A 24,547-nucleotide genomic window follows, 5' to 3' on the forward strand; every position below is an offset into this window, starting at 1 on the left:
ACTTGCAGATATTTTCACCAAGTCCCTCACTAGTCCTCGCATTGATTATATATGTAACAAACTCGGTACATATGATTTATATGCTCCGGCTTGAGGGGGAGTGTTAGAGATAGCTATGTAAATGTTAGAGATAGCTATGTAATTGTCCCACATTGGAATAGGAGTAACATCCCCTTTGTATAGAGTAGCTATAAATAACACCTCTTGTATTGCATCACACACAATATCAATATATCATATTTTTCTCCCGTGCCTTCTCACAACACTAATTAATGGTGTGTGGATGAATCAAATAGCAAATGTAATTTGACCGAAATGTATGAACCTGTCTAACAAGTGGGATTTCGTCGTTGCTTGCCTCCAAAAGAAAAGGAAGATATATATTAAAGTACCTAGTTTGGACATAAAGTAACTATCAGATTTATGACCTTATTTAAGAAGAAACTCATAAAGATAGACCTACTTTAGAGCTTCTTCGCCGCAATACTCCACAAGTTTATCAAAGATGAAAAAACATGTAATTCTCTCTGCAGCTGTTTTATCCTTGCTCTTCAAGCAGAGAAAAAAGGACATAAGAAAAACAACCTATAGGGTTAAAATGACATTGGTTATCATGAGCTGAAACTTTACCTCACTAGGCATTAGATATGATGAAAGCTCATCAAAAAAAGGCAAGAAAGCAGCCTTGAATGTTTCGATCAATGTAACCAATATGTGACCAACCTGAAAAAAGATGTTTATGTAACTCGAGAATAAGTTAAAGAGAAAGTCCTGTATAAAGATAACATGGAGTCATGAGTTAAATCTGAACTTGGTTCTCCGATCAAACATACATTTTCAAAAACTTCATCTTCTTGCTCTCTTTCCTCCCTCAACAGTTCAGCAGCCTTAACATCAAAGTCTTTTGATTTTGCTCTCTCTGTAAGTTCTCCTTTTCTGCGTGAACTTTCCGTGATGACGTGCTTTATATCACCAATGATGCTACAGACCTGTTCTTCATTGAGAAGTGGTCCGCAGATCTAAAAGAAGACACGAAAAGGACCATAGTAAGCCAAAATTGTTTCTAACTCACTTAGTTACCAGAACTAGTTATGTCTCTTGCTTTGAGAGTAATTGTTAGTTTGATAGTTAAATAGTAGTAAATAACCCTAATCCATATGTATTGGGAGTATGACATGTATTATATATATAGGGCTCATTGTATCATTGTTAACAATTAATCAAGAATATTTTCTCCCGTGCTTTCTCACATGGTATCAGAGCTTTGGTGAGAATAAGTCGCTGTACGTCATTCCAGCGACATCTGGGAAGAAAGAACTCTGTCACCGTGAGATTTTCCGGTGACCTAAGTGACTATTTGCGTCAAAGTCACTAATTATCAGCGTTGTGCAAAATCCAACACCACCAAAAGGTCCCCAAGAGAGATCCGACCAAAACCCAAAAAAGTTCACCTGAAAACACTTGTCACACCTCCTTTTTCCGCACCCGAGGGGGCGCGAGGGAGTTTTTTCCAATTAAAGGACAATTGAAACGGGATTCGTTTATTTATTTCAGAGTCGCCACTTGGGAGATTTAGGGTGTCCCAAGTCACCAATTTTAATCCCGAATCGAGGAAAATAATGACTCTATATTACAGTCTGCGTACCAAAAATCCGGATAAGGAATTCTGTTAACCCGGGAGAAGGTGTTAGGCATTCCCGAGTTCCGTGGTTCTAGCACGGTCGCTCAACTGTTATATTTGGCTTGATTATCTGATTTTATACAAGTATGAACTTATGTGCAAATTCTAACTTTTAACCGCTTTATTATTATTGTTTTTACAAGAATGTGAACATCGCTTAAAATATATCTTTGGACTGTGTCACATGAAATGCACCCACAATCCGAAACATATTTTATTTGATGTTTTAGGATTTGGATTTGGGTCGCATGAAATGCACACCCGAGTTTAAGAAAATTAAATTATTAAAGACGCGCCTAAAGCAACTAGCGCATTATTATTTTGCGGAGGCCGTGAAATTCGCTAAACGACCCTCCTGAATTCTAAGTAATTTTAAACAAGTATTTATTGAGGGCCCCACGATTTGTGTTGTTATTCGGCGAGGCTCATCTCATGCTTATTTTTTAAAAGGAATTTGCAACGTCATGGAAATGCATCTCATACCACGTCACAGTCAATGTACCCGTGATTAGAGGCACATTTCGATTTCGTTGAGATTTGGATTTGGGTCACATAAATGTGCACCCGAGTTTAGGGAGATAACGTTATTAAAGGCGCGCCTAAAGCAACTAGCGCATTATTATTTTTTGGGGAGGGCCGTGAAATTTGCTAAACGACCCGTCCCGGAATCTAAGTATTTAATATATACACTTAGAGGGCCCCGCAATTTGTCCCTTTTATTTGGCGAGGCTCGTCTCATTTTATTCTTTATTATTATTATTATTATTATTTTTTTTTTGATGCCATTTTTATGTCTTTAACAATACTAAACTTACGGCCTCTTTACAACTAAGATCCCATGACTTGTTAGAAGTTTAATAAAAGGAGTTTAGTAAATGAGTGTTTCGGTAGTAGTAACAACATGCACTAATACTATTTTTTCGAATGACCTAACCGAAGGAAAGGACAAACAGATTAACGTCAAACTTGTGTCATAGAACGACTAGTCCAACTTAATTAAACGACATCAAATAAACAAGAATAACATAACATGAAAATGAACCAAAATGCAGACAATAAAACATAGGCAAAAATTTCCATACCAATTTTTATATTGCATCTCAAACATTCAACGTAAAGTTTATTTATCTAATACATCGAGGTTTACTAACCTTTGCACCTCGACAAACTCAGAACGACAAACACGATTCCGACGGAACTCAAGCCGGACCTCTCTGACCGAAGAACAACGACAGAACCTCGGACAACACCTCGACGTACCGGACCTCGACGAACCAAAGTCGACCTCTACGAAAAACAGAAAACTCGGCCAAGCAGGATCGAAGCAACCCACCGTTGCTCGGAAACGCAGCTACGACTGCTTGGAGGTTGACGACGTTGGACTGAAAATGGCGGACTGATTCTGGAGGTTGACGACGGGGGGAAACTGTTGGTCGTGGTGTTGGGTGGTGACGGGAGGCAGTGGTCGACGGAGGGAGCTCGCAACGGCAACAATGGCGGATTCAAGGAGGAGGAAGGCGATGGTCGTCACTGTCGCGACTGGTTTTAGTTACGACGGGGTGAGGGACTGACTTGTCGTGTTTTCCGGCGTTCGTTTGGACAGTGGTGGTTATGGGCGATGGAGGAGTTGGTCCGTGAGGGTGTCGGAAGGGATGGAGGGAACTCGTTTGGTCCCGTTTTTTGTTGGTTTTACAGTAGGGTTTGTTAGGCGTTGAGGAGGATGACGGGGTGGTGTTTGGTGATGGTTTTGTGGGGTAGTGATCGATGGTTGACGGGTTGTTGGTTTTGGACTGGTGGTCGTAACGATGAGGAAGAAGGTGGCGAACAGTGGTGACGAGGGGAGGGGAACTGGTGGTGATGGGAGCTGATGGGGTTGTGACGGGGTGGTTTTTGGACTGGTCATTGTCGGAGAGGGAGCTGGATGGTTTCACTGGTTTTTTTCGTAGGGTTTTCTTACTTTCTTCTTTGAAGAAGAAAGAGGAACAGTAGTCCTTTTTCAAATTCCTCCAAGTCCTTCTGTTTCTTTTTTTTTTCCCCCATTTTCTCCTTTGTCTTCTTCTTTTTAAGAAGAAGATATACAATACCCCCTTTTCCAAAATTTCAAAATCTCCCCCTCAAAATGTGTTTGTCCGTGTTTTTGTAATACAATGCCCATGAAAATGAGCCCCACGCGTGGTGGGGTTCGAGGCATATGTCCCCCACGCGTGGTGGGGTTCCCCACGTGTCCTGGACACGGTTTATTATGGGCTAGGTCCGAAAATTAGGCCTAAAACCGGGTAGTTTAAACCCGAATATTATTCTTTTGCCCGGACCCGAGAAATAGGAACACGTTGCTTAACTAGTCCTATGTAAGCAAAATAACTACCAAAAATAAGACTAGTATTTAAACAAAACTATATCTTTTTTGAATATTTTTCAAGATTTAAAATAGCTACAAAATATTAATAAAACTATATTTTTTGTAATTTTCGTTTTTAAATATTAAGATAAAATATGAGATAATATTTTTGTATTTTTCAAAGTTAAAAATGACTATAGAATATTAATAAAACTATTTTTTTTGTAATTTTCGAAATTATATAAAGTACAAAAATAAAGTGCAATTTTTGTATTTTTCAAGTTTATGAGAGATACATAAACTAAAATTTATATATATATTTTTTGAAATTTTTCTTTTTGCAACGAAATAAAGTAAAAATAGCTAAAATAGCTATACTAGACCCAATTTCACATATTCACGCAAAAAATGTGAAAATTCTCGGGGAGGGTCAAAAATCACGTGCTTACAGCTGCCCCTCTTTGACTGGAAACACGAAGAGTTTTCCGACAAAGAACGACTAGACGTGTTTTTGACCCGACCATTACCTGGACGGACTACACTTAAGGAAAGGGAGGGAATGTGACCGAGCCCTGGTATCTGAGCTGCTTACATATCCTTGGTTATACAGGAATCAGGCCACGTGTAGTTCGGAATGAGAGAGATAGTGAAGTTGTACCGAGGTGGAGAGCCGATCGAGGTGCCGTTCCGTTGAGGTTCCGGTTCGTGGTCCTGTCATTACAACAAAAATGAAAACTGAAAAAGACTAACTAAGCCTATCAGCTACTAGTTACAAGGATTCCTATCTCTTAAGTCTTCTGAAACTTGGTCTTGAGTCTTGAATGATGCTTCATACTGACTTTGGATCTGAACCTTGATATTTGCTAGTTGTAGGTGCTAGTTCTTGAGCATACCACATTTGTTCTCCACTTCCGTAATTTGGGTTTTTTTTTTCTTTTTTTCTCTTTTTTTCTTGTTTTTTTTTTGTTTTTTTTTGTGACCAGCTTCTGTTGATCATCCCAGACTATTGATTCGCGTTCTTGAGGCGAGCTTCTAACTTGGATTGAATGCTGGGGATTTCTGTTGTAATCCTTCTGCTTTCCAGTGGGTCACTGCTTGATTTTGAAAAATGTTTCTCCGTTCTACAGGCGGACTCCTGACTTCTTCTATCTTCGACACGCAACAAACTCCGTTCTACAGGCGGGTCCCTGAAAATCAAAACAAACAAAATTTCCTAACCCAGTTTGTACTGGGAAGGTTTGTGAGTCGTTAGCAAAATCGTAACTTACTTACACTACTGATTCAATGATGAGAGTAAACTAAAGACTAGGCTAGGATGTGCATCTCCTATGAGTAAAACCAAAACTCTTGCTAGCAAATGTGTCTGCTAAAATAAAAACCTCAACGACTCAACTAGAAAGTGTGTCTTCTATGGTTGAATCGGAATGAGCTAAACTAGGAAGTGCGTCTCCTAAGGGTGAAAACTTCAGTGAATAGAAACTAGGAAGTGCGTCTCCTATGAATAAAATCTCGATTAGGAAGTGCGTCTCCTACGGGTAAAACTAAACTTTGAGGAAGTGCGTCTCCTGTGGGTACAATAAACTTAGGAAGTGCGTCTCCTATGGGTACAATAAACTTAGGAAGTGCGTCTCCTATTGGGGATAACTGTTCTTAGGAAGTGCGTCTCCTACTGGGTGAAACTATTCTTAGGAAGTGTGTCTCCTATTGGTGAAGCTGAACTTAGGAAGTGCGTCTCCTATTGGCGAAATAAACTTAGGAAGTGCGTCTCCTATTGGTAGAACTGAACTTAGGAAGTGCGTCTCCTATGGTAAAACTGAATTTTAGGAAGGGCGTCTCCTATGATAAACTGAACTTAGGAAGTGCGTCTCCTATGGCAAAACTGAATTTTAGGAAGTGCGTCTCCTATTAGTGAACTATTCTTAGGAAGTGCGTCTCCTACTGGTGAAATATTTTTAGGAAGTGCGTCTCCTATTGGTGAAACTGAACTTAGGAAGTGCGTCTCCTATGGTAAAACTGAACTTAGGAAGTGCGTCTCCTACTGGTGAAACTTATCTTAGGAAGTGCGTCTCCTACTGATAAAACTTGCTTAGGAAGTGCGTCTCCTACTGGTGAAACTTGCTTAGGAAGTGCGTCTCCTACTGGTGAAATATTTTTAGGAAGTGCGTCTCCTATTGGTGAAACTGAACTTAGGAAGTGCGTCTCCTACTGGTGAAACTTATCTTAGGAAGTGCGTCTCCTACTGATAAAACTTGCTTAGGAAGTGCGTCTCCTACTGGTGAAACTTATCTTAGGAAGTGCGTCTCCTACTGATAAAACTTGCTTAGGAAGTGCGTCTCCTACTGGTGAAACTTGCTTAGGAAGTGCGTCTCCTACTGGTGAAACTTGCTTAGGAAGTGCGTCTCCTACTGGTGAAATATTTTTAGGAAGTGCGTCTCCTACTTGTGAAACATTTTAGGAAGTGCGTCTCCTACTTGTGAAACTTTTTAGGAAGTGCGTCTCCTATTGGTACAATGGACTTAGGAAGTGCGTCTCCTATTGGTGAACCTATTCTTAGGAAGTGCGTCTCCTAATGGTAAAACTGAACTTAACTTAGGAGGAAATGCATCTCCTATGGGTAAAGACGTGGAATGTATGCCTCTGTTATCTGGGCGGGCTCCCAATTTCAACACTTGAAAAGTAAAGACTGAATTTATGCCTCTGTTATCTGGGCGGGCTCCCAACTTCAACATTGAAAAGTAAAGACTGAATTTATGCCTCTGTTATCTGGGCGGGCTCCCAACTTCAACACTTAAAATAAAAAGACTGGATGTATGCCTCTGTTATCTGGGCGGGCTCCCAACTTCAACATTGAAAAGTAAAAGACTGAATTTATGCCTCTGTTATCTGGGCGGGCTCCCAACTTCAACACTTAAAATAAAAAGACTGGATGTATGCCTCTGTTATCTGGGCGGGCTCCCAACTTCAACACTTAAAATAAAAAGACTGGATGTATGCCTCTGTTATCTGGGCGGGCTCCCAACTTCAACACTTAAAATAAAAGACTGAATGTATGCCTCTATTATCTGGGCGGGCTCCCAACTTCAACACTTAAAAGTAAAGACTGAATGTATGCCTCTATTATCTGGGCGGGCTCCCAACTTCAACACTTAAAAGTAAAGACTGAATGTATGCCTCTATTATCTGGGCGGGCTCCCAATTTCAAACTTGAAAGTAAAGACTGAATGTATTCCTCTCATTATACAGGTGGGCGCCTGGCTGTAAAGATATGAAAAATGATATGCCCGCATTATACTGGTGGGTGACCTAGAATATGAAATGAACAGACACAAGTGTATTCCCGCATTATACTGGTGGGTGACCTAGAACAGAAATGAAAAGACAGAAATGTATTCCTCTCGTTATTCAGGTGGGCGCCTGTCTTCAAAACTTGAAATAAAAAGACTGAAACCAACATATCCTATTTGAGGGCGGATGAACCCAACATATCCTATTTGAGGGCGGATGAACCCAACATATCCTATTTGAGGGCGGATGAACCCGACATATCCTATTTGAGGGCGGATGAACCCGACATATCCTATTTGAGGGCGGATGAACCCAACATATCCTATTTGAGGGCGGATGAACCCGACATATCCTATTTGAGGGCGGATGAACCCGACATATCCTATTTGAGGGCGGATGAACCCAACATATCCTATTTGAGGGCGGATGAACCCGACATATCCTATTTGAGGGCGGATGAACCCGACATATCCTATTTGAGGGCGGATGAACCCAACATATCCTATTTGAGGGCGGATGAACCCGACATATCCTATTTGAGGGCGGATGAACCCGACATATCCTATTTGAGGGCGGATGAACCCAACATATCCTATTTGAGGGCGGATGAACCCGACATATCCTATTTGAGGGCGGATGAACCCGACATATCCTATTTGAGGGCGGATGAACCCGACATATCCTATTTGAGGGCGGATGAACCCAACATATCCTATTTGAGGGCGGATGAACCCGACAGATCCTGTTTGAGGGCGGATGAACCCAAAATATCCTTAAGGCTTGAAAATGTCTTACCTCGAATACTTGTTGGGGATTGGGATGAATTTTCCCTCTTTTTTCATTATTATCTTTTTATTCTTTTTTTTTATATTATTCATAGCTTCTTCCTTCGAAGACTACCTCCCTTGAGAGTCACTTTGCCTTTCCCCGAAAGGAACCGCTGAGGATACCGACTTTCCAACCTTGTGTTAGACTCCTCGCAACTGCTAGGGATAATACTGTTGGGGAATTATTTACTTACCTGTTGGGGGTAAAATGTTATCAGCTGAGGGTACCTGGCTTCCAGAAAATTTTCTAAATGGAAGGAAAATTTTCTGCCCCAGTTTGATAATATCCCTTGTGGCATGCAGTTCTGGCATCAATGCCATTTCCTTTACCTGTTTCAAATCAAACAAAATTATTAGTTTAAAACATGGTGGTTGGTTGTGATACTCCTATTGGGATGGCTTTCCCTTTCTCCTTCCTTGCTCTGCGTTCAACAACTTGTTGGGGATGATATTATGTGCTGGGGATAATCCCTTCCTGCTGGGGATATCCCTCTTCTTTTGTGGCATAGCTCGGAAACTGGCATTTTCCCGACCTTTTAGTCTAGTATGGATTTCGCCAAATCATGCTCACTGCTCTCCTTGCTCTGTTCATGGGCCTTGGCCTTTGAGGCTTATAACTTTTGATAAAGGCAATGGTATCCCTCTTGACACTTGTCAATCCTTCTGTCGATTCCCTTTGCTGGGGATATCTTTTTTGACACTGGCCTCGCGCTTGTTCCTCGACGACTATACCATTTGGGTGCACCAGTCAGATATCATCTGGCATAATTAGAAAGCTGATGGCATATTTTGAAGTCAATTCACACTTGTTTTGACCAGACATACTCTATTGGGGATTTTCTATGAAAGGAGAAAGATAAAAGAAACAAAACAAAAGACAAAGGAAACGATGACTCTTTTACAAAAGAAACTATAAACAAAAACCTATCAAACGCAGATACCGACTCTAATGGCCATGACATGCATATGTGGCCTATCCTCCGCCGTTAATCGTCTTTCCAGATCTTCAATTGGCAATTCCCCATCTGATTCCCAATCTTATTCAACTTGTAGTGCCCGCAGGGTTTTCACTAGCAAGTCTCTCTCATTTTTGGTTCTTCTCTCAGCTCTCATCGCCTTATGGTGCCTGTGAAGGTTTTCACCGATAAGACTCTCTCATTTGTATCACTTTCCAGCTGGGGATTTGGAGTGTCGCCGGTATGACTCTTTCTGCTGGAGATTAAAGTCCTTTCTGCTGTGGAACAGAATGTTGCTTTCGCCGGTAAGACTCTTCATTTGTCTGACTTGACATCTTTTGAAGACTGATCGGAAGGTCTTTCTTTGGACCGTAATGTGGGTTTTGGACAGGCTAGAAAGAAAGGGTATAAAAGGCTTAAAAATACATTAATTTTTTGGGTTATTAGTTACAACCTTCGGAATTAGATTTATTTACAACGACCGCAACCTCTGCCCCAGTTTCTTGCTTGGGGATATCTTAATTGTTTTTTTTTTCAAAACTATGACCGAGCCGTGAAGCGCCTACGTATCCTCTTTGAGGAATCAGGTCAAACGTAGTTCCCAATTCCTCTTTTCCATTTGACTTTCTTTTTTTTTTTTTTTGTTATCACTTTTCTTTTCTTTTCTCTTTTCCTTTCTCATTTCTCCTTTCTTTTTGTCGTTTTTTTTTCTCTCTTTTTCTTTTATTTCTTCTTTTTCCATTTTGTTGTTTTCTTTTCTTTCTTTTCTCTTACCCGCCATGCTTGCGTATTTTATTCGTTGCTACTAATTCCGAACGAGGGGTATGAAAGAAAATAAATAAGGCTCAAAGGGCTAACGAAGGATAAAGTGTTTAGGTAGCAGAACAAAATGCCTTCGTCATTCCAGTCTTCAAAACATGCCAAGTGCAAACAACACAATTAAAATTTGTAGCCTCTTCTGACGGTGCTGGGCTTGACAATTATGTTAAACATTTGCTTTTCCCTTTGTCACTTCTAAAGCACCGTTGGGCGACACTCTCATTCTCATGACCGACCCTCATGCCAATTTAGGCGAATCTTGCTTTTAACGGTTTTCTTTGCGTTTAACTTGCCCCCGTTCCATATGACTCGAGCTCTGAATAATCTCAAACCGTCCTTATTTTCTTTAAATGGTCTGATCGCCTTTCCAGGGTTTTATGATTAACTTTAAAGACTAGGCCCAAAGTGTGTGCGCATGACATGTCCCTAGAATCGGCATTGAACGAAATGATAAAAGGACTAAACAAAAGACGACTGGAACTAACAAAAGACCGACTTTGTATTAGACTACCGGCGAAATGGTTTGAATAATAAAACAAACAAACAACCAGAATAAAATCCTAACACAAATTGGACAAAATTTAAACAAACTGTTATGACAAAATGGAAAGATAAGAAGGTTTGACACAGGACAAAATCCCAATTACAACCTTAATAATCCGAACAACAGAAATGACAACAAAATAAGCCACCAACTGCTTCTTTCTTGTTAACCAAGGAACGGAGCTTCCTCCCATTTTATCAAACTTGGCATCGTAGCCACTGAGCTTTGCATTAGTATTGCAATGACCATTGCCAACTTCAATATCATTGCCCTTAGTCAACAAGTTCCCAATAGGACTCGAATGCTTCCGTCATCAGGCCTGATTCCCGCAGAGTGTGCATCAGGAGGTGCCAGTAAAGGATTCTGGGTGTCATTGTCCGGCTTACCACAAACCAACCACCTTAACTTATTTGCAAAACAAACGGGTTAGAATGGACTCAGTCGGTCCTCATTATTGACAACATCTTTTTTTTTTTTCTTTTCATTTTTTTTCATTTTTTTTTCATTTCGTTTTTTTCATTCTTTTTTTTTCATTCTTTTTTTTTGTTGTGCTGTGGTCGAATCTTATGGAGATTGCCTACGTATCATGACCCCGCATGAATCAGACCTTGCGTAGTTCGGACCAATAAAAGATAAACAATAATGAACATTTTTTTTCCAATTTTCATATTGAAACAAACTGGGTTTCAAGGATTTAAAGATGACCCGCAAACTTGAAAATCAAACAACCCGCATGTTCTAATCAAAAGATTGGTAGACTCAAAAACAAAATTCCAGCTCCCTTTCTCTGTTCGACAAATGCAACCAAATGGTTATTTTTGCAAATGTGGCTCCTTCCAAATTTCACATGAATTTTGAGGCCGAGGAGGATTATTTCGACACTTTACAAACTTGTCCATTCTTTTACGAAAATAATCTTTCGACAACTGAAAGATACTCTAAGGCTATTTCGGCAAGAACGGTTTAAGATGCGGCCGAAGCTGGCTCGGCTTATTATGACAAAACACGGTATTCACATGACCGCTGACTCTTTGATTTTTTTTTATTTTCGAATTACAATAAAAGACTTGGCGTTGTAAACACGACCCTTCATCGTCTCGGGGACGAAGCCTTTTTTAAGGTTGTGTGGGTCCATATCTCAAAATGACCCAAAGGTGGCTGTTTACGCAAAGTCAGCCTTCCGGCGTCCCTTTCGGGAACATTCGGCTGTTTATGACAAACAGTCTCCTGACTTAGTTATGACTCTTTTATTGTTTTTCAAAAATAGGAAACTCAATATTGCAAACACGGCCTGTCAACGTCTCGGGGACGAAGATTTTTAAGGCTGTGGGGGTCAACTGGACCAAGTCTTTAAAATGACCCAAAGGTGGCTGTTTATGCAAAGTCAGCCTTCCGGCGTCCCTTTCGGGAACATTTGGCTATGTCTTGATAAAACAGCGTCACCTGACTTCTTTATGACAAAATTAAAATTTGACATATATTTTTGTTATTATTATTATTATTTGTTTTTTTTGGCTTTTTAGCAAAAGGTGGGGTTGGACCCGATGAGGGTTGCCTACGTATCTCACATCCGGTGAGAATCAAACCCGCGTAGTTCGGGCAAATAAACTATCATTGAGAAGACCCTTTTCCATTTTCTATATATATTTTTTTTATTATTATTTTCACAACAAACAAATAGACTATTATTCTATTATTTTTTCATTTATAACAAACAAACGAATTAACGAAAAACATAAAACATTCCTTCTTATTGAGAAGGTGGGGGTTGGACCCGATGAGGGTTGCCTACGTATCTCACATCCGGTGAGAATCAAACCCGCGTAGTTCGGTCAAATAAGAATAAGTATGCAAATAATAATAAAAAGATGAACTAACTTTTTTTTTTGAATTTTCGTTTAAAAGAACTACTTTAAAAGAAGCAAGGAAATATTATTTTTTGATTGATTTTCTTTTTAAAAGAAAGACTAATATTTTGAATTTTCGTTTTTTTTTATTCTAAAGAAAAGAAAAAAATATTTTTCGGAATTTTACCTTTACCTTATATTATATATTTTTTTTATTATTATTATTTTTTTAAAGAAACAACTAGAAAGACTTTCTAAAGAAGTCAATAATGGAAAATATTTTTGGATTATTTGTTTTGAAAATTGGGATTCTAAAAACTTTTGGTAAGACAAATGTTCTTGCAACAGATAAAGATATATATATACATATTTTGGAAATAAAGAAAAACTTTTTGGATTTTATATATATATATATATATATTTTTGCAACAAATAGTAAAACTACTTTCAACGCCCAACTCTTTTTATTTTATTATTTTTATTTTTATTTTGACATTTTCATAAACAGATAAATAAATAAAAACCTATTTTAAAACAAAACCTTTTTTTTTATTTTCATTTTTATGGCAAAACAAACTATTTTATTTTCTATATTTTTTTTAAAAACAAGACAGAACAATGATGATTTTTTCTCTATTTTTCCTTTGCTTTTAATATAACAAACTAATAAGACATTCGTTTTTATTTTCTCAAAATTTCGGCAGAGTTTCGATACTACTCGGACATTGATTTTTCTTTAAAAATAAGTAGTTATATCTCTACACTGTCATTTTTCTCCTCTTTTTCACGATTTTTTTTAATCTGTGGAAAATAATGAAAACATACAAAATCTTTTTGAATTTTCATGCTTTGTTTTATTTGTAATTTTATTTTTTTATTTATATTTATTATTTCTTTCAAAAATGTGGCATGGGAGACATAATGATTTCCAAGACTTCTTGGATTCCGCGAATGCTCCCCATGCGCTTTTCCCAACATATGAAGCGTGGGGGACATATGGGAATTCCAAGACTTCTTGGATTCCACAAATGTTCCCCATGTGCTTTCCCAAAAAGCAAGCGTGGGGGACATATGGAATTCCAAGGCTTCTTGGATTCCACAAATGTTCCCCATGCTTTGATTAAAATAACATCATGCTGGAAATGACCAAATGACCCATACGCCCTTGACTAAATACAACATGTAGCACATAGGATGCCGAAGACGGTCTATTATTTTCAGGTTGCTTGTCCTAGACGGACCCAACCCCTGTGTTGAGTCCCCTAAGTCAAATGCACATGATGCAAATAAACGTTCCTACTAGGGATCCGGCATGAGGCTTTGTTATACTAAGTTTTAAAACCTAGGTATTTGTTCTAGACCTGGCTTACCCGAGCGGACAACTCGAGCCAAGGATGGGAGCTGTGTACCGGTAACCAAAAGGCCATCCGATTTTGCAACTCCTCTGAATCCTCGTTCTATTTTGGCATATGACACTAACAGAAAGAAGCCACGACCAGCGTGCGCTCCTCAAGAGAGAAGAGAAGGGTTTCGGCACAGTTTATATGTACAGTTCCAACAATATCAAAGCAGTAAAAGCAGCATTTAGCACATTAGGCTCAAAACATGTAATAAAATCAGATAATAAATAAAGCCAAATAATAACAATTACACTAAGCTCGAATTCTTAACCCTGAACCAGTGGTTCTGGTTTAAAATCCCCAGCAAAGTCGCCAGAGCTGTCACACCTCCTTTTTTCGCACCCGAGGGGGCGCGAGGGAGTTTTTTCCAATTAAAGGACAATCGAAACGGGATTCGTTTATTTATTTTAGAGTCGCCACTTGGGAGATTTAGGGTGTCCCAAGTCACCAATTTTAATCCCGAATCGAGGAAAATAATGACTCTATATTACAGTCTGCGTACCAAAAATCCGGATAAGGAATTCTGTTAACCCGGGAGAAGGTGTTAGGCATTCCCGAGTTCCGTGGTTCTAGCACGGTCGCTCAACTGTTATATTTGGCTTGATTATCTGATTTTATACAAGTATGAACTTATGTGCAAATTCTAACTTTTAACCGCTTTATTATTATTGTTTTTACAAGAATGTGAACATCGCTTAAAATATATCTTTGGACTGTGTCACATGAAATGCACCCACAATCCGAAACATATTTTATTTGATGTTTTAGGATTTGGATTTGGGTCGCATGAAATGCACACCCGAGTTTAAGAAAATTAAATTATTAAAGACGCGCCTAAAGCAACTAGCGCATTATTATTTTGTGGAGGCCGTGAAATTCGCTAAAACGACCCTCCTGAATTCTAAGTAATTTTAAACAAGTATTTATTGAGGGCCCCACGATTTGTGTTGTTATTCGGCGAGGCTCATCTCATGCTTATTTTTTAAAAGGAATTTGCAACGTCATGGAAATGCATCTCATACCACGTCACAGTCAATGTACCCGTGATTAGAGGCACATTTCGATTTCGTTGAGATTTGGATTTGGGTCACATAAATGTGCACCCGAGTTTAGGGAGATAACGTTATTAAAGGCGCACCTAAAGCAACTAGCGCATTATTATTTTTTGGGGAGGGCCGTGAAATTTGCTAAACGACCCGTCCCGGAATCTAAGTATTTAATATATACACTTAGAGGGCCCCGCAATTTGTCCCTTTTATTTGGCGAGGCTCGTCTCATTTTATTCTTTATTATTATTATTATTATTATTTTTTTTTTGGATGCCATTTTTATGTCTTTAGCAATACTAAACTTACGGCCTCTTTACAACTAAGATCCCATGACTTGTTAGAAGTTTAATAAAAGGAGTTTAGTAAATGAGTGTTTCGGTAGTAGTAACAGCATGCACTAATACTATTTTTTCGAATGACCTAACCGAAGGAAAGGACGAACAGATTAACGTCAAACTTGTGTCATAGAACGACTAGTCCAACTTAATTAAACGACATCAAATAAACAAGAATAACATAACATGAAAATGAACCAAAATGCAGACAATAAAACATAGGCAAAAATTTCCATACCAATTTTTATATTGCATCTCAAACATTCAACGTAAAGTTTATTTATCTAATACATCGAGGTTTACTAACCTTTGCACCTTGACAAACTCAGAACGACAAACACGATTCCGACGGAACTCAAGCCGGACCTCTCTGACCGAAGAACAACGACGGAACCTCGGACAGCACCTCGACGTACCGGACCTCGACGAACCAAAGTCGACCTCTACGGAAAACAGAAAACTCGGCCAAGCAGGATCGAAGCAACCCACCGTTGCTCGGAAACGCAGCTACGACTGCTTGGAGGTTGACGACGTTGGACTGAAAATGGCGGACTGATTCTGGAGGTTGACGACGGGGGGAAACTGTTGGTCGTGGTGTTGGGTGGTGACGGGAGGCAGTGGTCGACGGAGGGAGCTCGCAACGGCAACAATGGTGGATTCAAGGAGGAGGAAGGCGATGGTCGTCACTGTCGCGACTGGTTTTAGTTACGACGGGGTGAGGGACTGACTTGTCGTGTTTTCCGGCGTTCGTTTGGACAGTGGTGGTTATGGGCGATGGAGGAATTGGTCCGTGAGGGTGTCGGAAGGGATGGAGGGAACTCGTTTGGTCCCGTTTTTTGTTGGTTTTACAGTAGGGTTTGTTAGGCGTTGAGGAGGATGACGGGGTGGTGTTTGGTGATGGTTTTGTGGTGTAGTGATCGATGGTTGACGGGTTGTTGGTTTTGGACTGGTGGTCGTAACGATGAGGAAGAAGGTGGCGAACAGTGGTGACGAGGGGAGGGGAACTGGTGGTGATGGGAGCTGATGGGGTTGTGACGGGGTGGTTTTTGGACTGGTCGTTGACGGAGAGGGAGCTGGATGGTTTCACTGGTTTTTTTCGTAGGGTTTTCTTACTTTCTTCTTTGAAGAAGAAAGAGGAACAGTAGTCCTTTTTCAAATTCCTCTAAGTCCTTCTGGTTCTTTTTTTTCCCCCCGTTTTCTCCTTTGTCTTCTTCTTTTTAAGAAGAAGATATACAGTACCCCCTTTTCCAAAATTTCAAAATCTCCCCCTCAAAATGTGTTTGTCCGTGTTTTTGTAATACAATGCCCATGAAAATGAGCCCCACGCGTGGTGGGGTTCCCCACGTGTCCCGGACACGGTTTATTATGGGCTAGGTCCGAAAATTAGGCCTAAAACCGGGTAGTTTAAACCCGAATATTATTCTTTTGCCCGGACCCGAGAAATAGGAACACGTTGCTTAACTAGTCCTATGTAAGCAAAATAACTACCAAAAATAAGACTAGTATTTAAACAAAACTATATCTTTTTTGAATATTTTTCAAGATTTAAAATAGCTACAAAATATTAATAAAACTATATTTTTTGTAATTTTTGTTTTTAAATATTAAGATAAAATATGAGATAATATTTTTGTATTTTTCAAAGTTAAAAATGACTATAGAATATTAATAAAACTATTTTTTTTGTAATTTTCGAAATTATATAAAGTACAAAAATAAAGTGCAATTTTTGTATTTTTCAAGTTTATGAGAGATACATAAACTAAAATTTATATATATATTTTTTGAAATTTTTCTTTTTGCAACGAAATAAAGTAAAAATAGCTAAAATAGCTATACTAGACCCAATTTCACATATTCACGCAAAAATGTGAAAATTCTCGGGGAGGGTCAAAAATCACGTGCTTACAACACTCATCCACGCCCTTGCCGGATTTCTGCCGCCGCCGGCGCGTCTGTCCCACGCGCCGGCGTGTGAGGGCTGTTTCGGCCAGAATTTCAAAAACTTTCTTTTGGACAGTGTAATCGCCTTGTTTTTCCGAGCCTACCCATCAAGTTTACATCAGATTTCGACGATTTTTTTATTTTCCGGCGAGCTACAGTGTTTCCGGTGAACAGTAATAGTGAAAACAGTGATTTCCAAACAATTTTCTGGCCTTTTCCGGTGTGAACATTATAATGTCATCCTTAGAAGCCTTAGACTCACAATTCGTTGGATCGAATGCATTAAATCCAATCCAGATGGCTTCTTTATCGGATTATATTGAGTTCCTTCCGTACAAAGCACGTAAATAGACATCTTCAGGATTAGCCTCCGTTGTTCCAACAAATAGTAGCATGACTGGTGTCTCCCAATCTTCACCTTCTGAGTCTTGGGTCATTGATTCAGGTGCATCTGATCATATTTCTGGTAACAAATCTCTTTTCACTAGTATCTCATATTCTCAATCTCTTCCAACAGTCACAATGGCCAATGAGTCTTAAGCCATGACAACTGCAATAGGTCAAGCAAGTCCACTTCCTTCCTTACCTTTAGACTCAGTTCTTTATGTTCCTGGTAGTCCTTTTAATCTCATAGCCGTTAGTCGCTTAGCCAAATCACTTAAATCTGTTGTTTTATTTCTTGATGACCTTGTTTTTATACAGGAACACAGTACAGGGCAGATCATTGGTACCGGATGTGAATCAGATGGACTTTATTACCTTATCCTTGCAAAATCACATGGACTCGCATCTTATCTTCCTCCAATAACTTCTCCCGTTACTGATTCACCAGATTTATTACATAAACGGTTATGACATCCGAGTTTGTCAAAACTTCAGAAAATGATACCTGGTTTATCTCACTTGTCCACTCTAGAGTGTGAGTCGTGTCAGCTCGGTAAGCATACCCGCTCCCATTTCCCACGGCGTCTTGATAATCGAGTAGAGTCACCTTTTACTTTAGTCCATTCAGATGTTTGGGGTCCTAGTCGGGTTAGTTCTATCTTAGGATTCCGCTACTTTGTCAGTTTTATTGATGATTATTCCAGGTGCACTTGGATATTTTTGATGAAAAATCGATCTGAATTGTTTTCTATTTTCCAGACCTTCCACGCTGAAATTCAAAATCAATTTGGGGTTTCTATCCGCACATTTCGTAGTGATAATACCCTAGAGTATTTGTCTTCCCAGGCAAAGGCTTATTGTTTGAGGATCGAGGCCATGAGCAGATCGTTGGATACTCAAATGCTGATTGGGCAGGATCACCTTCTAATAGACGTTCTACGTCTGGATATTTTGTCTTAGTAGGAGGAAATTTGGTGTCTTGGAAGAGCAAGAAACAAAATGTGGTTGCTCGGTCTAGTGCAGAAGCAGAATATCGAGCAATGGCTATGACCACATGTGAGCTAATTTGGATCAAACATTTGCTCAATGAGTTGAAATTTGGTGAGATTAGTCAGATGAGACTTGTGTGTGATAATCAAGCTGCTCTTCATATTGCGTCAAATCGAGTGTTCCATGAGAGAACTAAACACATCAAGATTGACTGTCACTTTGTTAGAGAAAAGATACTCTCGGGAGATATTGCTACAAAATTTGTGAAGTCGAATGATCAACTTGCTGATATTTTCACCAAGTCCCTCACTGGACCTCGTATTGGTTATATATGTAACAAGCTCGGTACATATGATTTATATGCACTGGCTTGAGGGGGAGTGTTAGTTTGATAGTTAAATAGTACTCCCTCTGTTCCAGTTTATGTGAACCTATTTCTTTTTTGGTCCGTTCAAAAAGAATGACCCCTTTCTAAATTTGGTAACAATTTAGTTTAAACTTACAATTCTACCCTTAATGAGAAGCTTTTATAACCATGTAAATACTCTGGGCCCTTTTTTTGACTTGTTTAGGACCACAAATTCCAAAAGTCTTCATTTTTTCTTAAACTCCATGCCCAGTCAAACATGTTCACATAAATTGAAACGGAGGGAGTAGTAAATAACCCTAATCCCTTATGTATTAGGAGTAGGACATGTATCATATATATAGGGCTCATTGTATCATTGTTAACAATTAATCAAGAATATTTTCTCGTGTGAGAACTTTCTCACAGTAATCATGAACATTTCATAAGTTGACCTAACAATAATCTTTTTTTTTAATTATGATGGTGTCTAAGCCAGCTTAAGCGCACCTGAACTATTCCATCGGATACCTGCTACCTCCACCAACACAGGTTTTAGTAACTCTGCCATCAAGGCTTAGGCTTGACTTAACAGTGATTTACTGAAATGAAGTTCCGACATGGAGTCCATCTACTACATCATTAATTATATGTTTTTCAGTCTTACCTATTCATGTCAAGGGAGCTTTTATAGTTATCAGACTTTGGTCCACATTTCAATTTTCAGGCATTTTATTATGGTCCAAGTATGCCTTTTCGTAGGAAGAACAATAAATTCTGCATGTGCTCATACACAGACTAAGTATCAAGTCAGACAAAGCGTCTAATCTACTTGATCACTGAACTATGCAAGTCACTTTTCGTGTCCCCAGGTCTCGCTCTATATATGGTTGTAAAGCGTTGATTGGACCATGCTGTACTATCTTACTTATCATAGTGAACATAAAAATCTCAAAGGCAGCACACCACCATCATAAATGAACAATACAAAGTTACAAACTTGGATCAAAGTAAAAAGAGCATCTTAACATGACGTACCTGTAGGCAGTTACCCAATGAACGCAATATATATGCACATAATTTTGTCTCAGGCTCCTGCAGGAGATAGCAATCAGAAGTCACTTTCTTATTATTTAGATAAATGGAGCTCAAACCTTTTCCCCATAGACAAAAGAAAAACATAATAGTGATGTGTTGAAGGCAACCGAATATAAAGCGTCTCCCAGAGCCAATATTATATTGCCAGACAACTGCTTGAAGTATGACTCTCCACCTTGAGCAGCCCCATTCTCTACCGCCAGTGTAGCTGAACGCAACAGGACGTATAATCCTTAACCACAAATAAAAACATCTCATACGAAATAATATTGGAGAAGGTAAAGGAAAATAAAGCATACCACATTGAAATCATGAGTTTCTTTATCCTTTTTTACCACGAGCAGCATTATTCCTGATGTTATTGTGCATATAGAATTTCAGAAGGGGAGCAAAAATTGAAGCAGCCTGTTTCATGATATAACCGATAAATATCACCCGTTAATTTTGAGTACACTTAACATTACATGGAAAAAAGTAAATGGCAAGTGATATTCATGCTAACCTGGGGTATCCATGGGTAGAAGTCTTCTTTCATGCTCAGAGCATACAAAGCAAGGTTACTACAGGCCACAAATTTCGCATATAGGAGGTCACTTCCTTTGATGCATATTAATTCATCCCAAAGCTTGACTTTCTGTGTACTACAAAATGGTGAAACTTAAGCGATAACCACCTCTCCATAGCAGTCTTAGTATTGATCAGTAAAGCAAAAGAAATACTCCTAACAAGAAATCATACATATTCAGGAGAAAATATGTTTAACAGGTGAGAAAGGCAGCAACTATAGGTGCTCCTAAAGATGTGGCCGGTGACTACACATATGGATACGAGTTTGACAACAGGATGTGGAAAATTAATTGAACCATGTCCGGTATGGTAAAAACTTACCTGCACTCGATGTTTACACCGAACCATATGATTACTATGCTTAAGTGATTCAATGAGGTGAGATTATATATTACCTAGCCATGATTAAGTGAGAAGTGTTTGTGCTAACACATGGCATACCTTCTGGCGGATATCAAAGCAATATAGGTCGATCATTTTCTTGCCAAAGTTAGAGAACATGTTATGCCACTTTGAGCTATAAATTTAAACGCAGATACGAGGTATTAGATGGAGACTTACAAGTTAATGATTTTCGGGAATTTTTGCGAGTAAACGTTGGAGATAAAAAGGAGGAGGAAAGGAAGGTATTTGGATAAATTGAGAGAAAACTGATTAGCTGGAAGAATCAACAAAACAGGCTCAAGATTAATCTGATAAAGAAAAGAATACCATCGTAAGTGGATCCTAGGGTCAGGAGCTAGCATCATACGACCACTATGAATGGAATGCTTTTACAAATTATATGTTTCTTCTTTTTGTGTTTCTATTACTTGATTGTGTACAATTAGGGAATGGAAAGATATGAGAATGGAATGTACTTTCAGCTGGACTTGAGAAAATGTGTTCAGACTAGTAGGCGTGTGCTATAACGCAAGCATTTTCTAGGAAAATGTGTTTCATGAGAAGTTACCACAAAAATGTTCCCCAAGTCTAATAAGAAAAGCTTACCTGCTATATGGTCCATTAGTGAATACGGTCTTATCGGGCTCAAGTTGAGCACATTCAACCAAAAATGGCATGACCGTACTCATGTAAGGAAGAAAATCCTTCCCCACGCACTGGCAAATTCTGGACCATGCCTGCGATGAAATCAAGAAAATATGAGAGGCCAATCTAAAAAGAAGTTCTAAGCCTGTAAAATCAAAGGATTAACACATACCTGTAGAATGTAAACAATAGTATCAAGCTCTTTCACCCGTGATTCTTGTAATGACTTGAGCACTTCCATAGCCTATAGTGTCACCAAAAAAAATATAAAAAGAAAATGTTGGCGTTGAGATATGAATAAAGGGATAAGATCACACCGGCATACCACAAAGAGATGAAACAAAGTGCTGGAAGAGATGTAGAATGTAGGATCAAAAAGGAACTTGTAGGAGAAAGTATATCAAGTCATTAGACATTGCTCCCAAGTCCAAACTGTTGAAGAAAATGGTAATTCAAATTGGTGCAATCAATGCTATGGTTTGTCTCAAGAAAGCCATCTGACAAAGCATAGCAAACGCAAATGCAAACAGGAACGAAGACATTCCATCAATGGTTATACATGAAATGTGTCTTCTTACATAAACTTTGTCACTTAATCATCATTAATTAAAAAGTATTTACACCGCAAATTATCACTTAACAATGGTAAATTCACAGTATATAGATACGTTTTCACATGGCACACTAATGTATGTGTTCCGCATCACACACATATGAAAAGAAATATTGGGCATATTTGGGAGAAGACCTGATGCAAGTCATCTCTGAATTTCTCTTTGCCAACAGCAATCCCAACAAAGCTTATGCATTCCATGGCTTTGCTTCGAATAATGTGATTAGACTTATCATTTGCATTTACCAGCAGAGCTTTCAAATGCGGCGTTACAAAATCATAGTACTTTTGGAAGTGCTCCTGTTGAAGTATGATATATTAACCATCATTATTCACAACATAAGTAGAAGTAGAATTGAGTCAAAAAATAAATGCAAGTAGGTACTACTTTAGAAAAATCAGCTATATAACCCAATGCATCTAATGCTGCTTCCTGAACCATTTGATTGTCAGTCTGCATTTCAAACAACAGCAATCACTAGGAAAATACAGCATGAATCTCTTAGACTTGTTAGCAGTAATCAAACTTTATAACATGGCGGCCTCTACTTTCGCGTACCTGCAGAAGTACAAGCAGTTTGTTGAGTATCCCATCTAAGTAGGGTACCAAAGTTTCAGGCTTTTTAGATATACAGAATTTCATGACAGCTACTGATGCATGTGCCTATGAAAATTCCAAAAAGAGTAAAAGGAGTCACTTAGTTGTTATCATGAATTGAATGAAGCAGTAATAACACATTTATACCAAATCTTTATGCAATAAATTCGTCAAACTCTATTAAGGGCCACTTCAGATACTTCGCCTGACATATCTCTCTGTAGTAACTACTTCTTCTGTAGTCTTGTACATTAGCGGTCATTTTAGGCAAGAGCTTTATGTAGTCATAAGCTTAAATATGAAGCCAGTGCGCTATTAAGGCTCCAGAAGGAAGATTCACAAACATACTTAATTTGCCTTGTATTGCAAAATAGCAAACGTGGATGTTGAGGGCCAATTGGTAACAGATGTTAATGATAGTCAAGAGACTTCTCAAAAGATTACATCCAGACCAAAAGGACTCAAGCAGAATGCAATAGAACGACGAGTCTGGTATAGAATTGTATGCACCAACAATGTAGGTTATTTTGGTCCTGTTCTAAGCCCTGATTCTTATCAACAAACATACTAGAATATGTAAAATTAATTAATTATTCTCTCTACTTACAATAACAACAAACTTTTAAGGATTAAACAGATTAAGACTATACAAAGTTATAAATCATCAACTTTATGGAATATGTAAATCCATGGTAAAGGCGCGCAACAAGATAGATACTTTTGCTGGATGTTTCCTGTATCAATAATAATCAATTCTTTCATAGCTCAACTGTAATTTGGGAAGTCTGCAACAGCCATATATTAAAGATTTTTACCACCATAGGCCAGACCTGAACTCGAGGATTTTGAAAATCATCCATAGCTGAAGCTAATGCAGGCAATACATGATTATGATATTTTTCTTGCAAATCTGGAAAGAATTCAATTGACCACCAGGCAATTGATCTAATAGCAGCCCATCTGACTCGAGGATGAGGATCTTGGAAAGGTTGCAGAACCATATTCACTAGTTGCTCCAAGTAGTTGATCATCACCTATAAACATAGAAACCGTAGATTCTCTGTTTGACAACATAATCATGATAAATACACTAATGAGACATCAGCCTTGTACCTTTGAGCTTCCTTCAACAATATAAAAAAGTGCAATGAGAGCTGCGTGGCGTTTCTCCCACTCAGGAGCAACCAAGTAAGCACTCAGCTGCTCTATGGCAACAGGAGCAATAGTTTTGTCACCTAATGCTTTAGACAACTGTTCCAAACCACTGCAACCAAAATAGTATCCTTTCGTTACCCCTGCATTCTCATTGTTGGTCTCCGCAGTATGCCAATGAGGTTCATCCTTAATATCCAGTAACAAATTAAATAGAATTTCAAGGAAAGTGTTAGTAAACCATGGCAATTTTTGTAGCATGCCAAGGGCCTTCTCCTTCCCTTCGAGCAATTTTAACACAAAGCTAACTGCCATGTGCCTTGTCGGTTCTTTCAAACTCTTAGCCTCTGCTATCTCAAACATAGTATTCACCACATCTGCTAATTGTGTCCTTAAGAACCTAGGCTCATTCTTCGCCAATTTAGTAAAAAATGACAGCACGTCCTGGGCTAAAACATTTTCACTGTTGCTCATTGCATCAGTCAGCATCCTTAGCGTAGCTGGCAATAGATTCTGAAACCGCTGCCTTTCATTTAAACTCGGTAGGCACCGAATGAATCTGAACGCTGTGGTCAGGACTGCATTTCAGAAGGGTCTTTTCAGAAGGGTCTTTTGGAGGTCTTTTCAGAATGGTTTAGGCATACAAGTGAATCTCAGCATTGCATTTCATCCGCAGACTGACGGACAGGCTGAACGTACCATTCATACACCGGAAGATATGCTACAAGCATGTGTTCTAGATTTT

General features: G+C 38.9%; 1 protein-coding gene across 1 annotated transcript; it reads right to left on the reverse strand.

Moving 5' to 3' along the window:
* Positions 1-459: 459 nt before the first annotated feature.
* On the reverse strand, positions 460-24,291 carry LOC107826958 (uncharacterized). The gene is made up of 15 exons (XM_075236476.1): positions 23,764-24,291; positions 23,481-23,684; positions 22,612-22,716; positions 22,441-22,506; positions 22,188-22,352; positions 21,765-21,821; positions 21,612-21,683; positions 21,401-21,531; positions 20,346-20,484; positions 20,179-20,248; positions 19,951-20,051; positions 19,784-19,840; positions 834-1,019; positions 631-723; positions 460-549 (listed from the first exon to the last, which is right to left on the reverse strand). The coding sequence occupies exons 1-15, from the start codon at positions 24,289-24,291 to the stop codon at positions 460-462; spliced, it is 2,064 nt and encodes a 687-aa protein (XP_075092577.1).
* Positions 24,292-24,547: the final 256 nt, after the last annotated feature.

The sequence above is a fragment of the Nicotiana tabacum genome, chromosome 18, assembly GCF_000715075.1.
Source record: "Nicotiana tabacum cultivar K326 chromosome 18, ASM71507v2, whole genome shotgun sequence".
Taxonomy (NCBI): domain Eukaryota; kingdom Viridiplantae; phylum Streptophyta; class Magnoliopsida; order Solanales; family Solanaceae; genus Nicotiana; species Nicotiana tabacum.

What these genes read in the sequence shown, in the direction of transcription:
- LOC107826958 (XM_075236476.1), bottom strand. Translation starts at nt 24,291, where the DNA reads ATGCTGACTGATGCAATGAGCAACAGTGAAAATGTTTTAGCCCAGGAC. An exon ending in CAGGAATAATGCTGCTCGTG is followed by an intron (nt 20,052 to 20,178) that starts GTAAAAAAGGAT and finishes TGTTGCGTTCAG; the next exon opens with CTACACTGGCGGTAGAGAAT. An exon ending in TGGGAGACGCTTTATATTCG is followed by an intron (nt 19,841 to 19,950) that starts GTTGCCTTCAAC and finishes TATCTCCTGCAG; the next exon opens with GAGCCTGAGACAAAATTATG.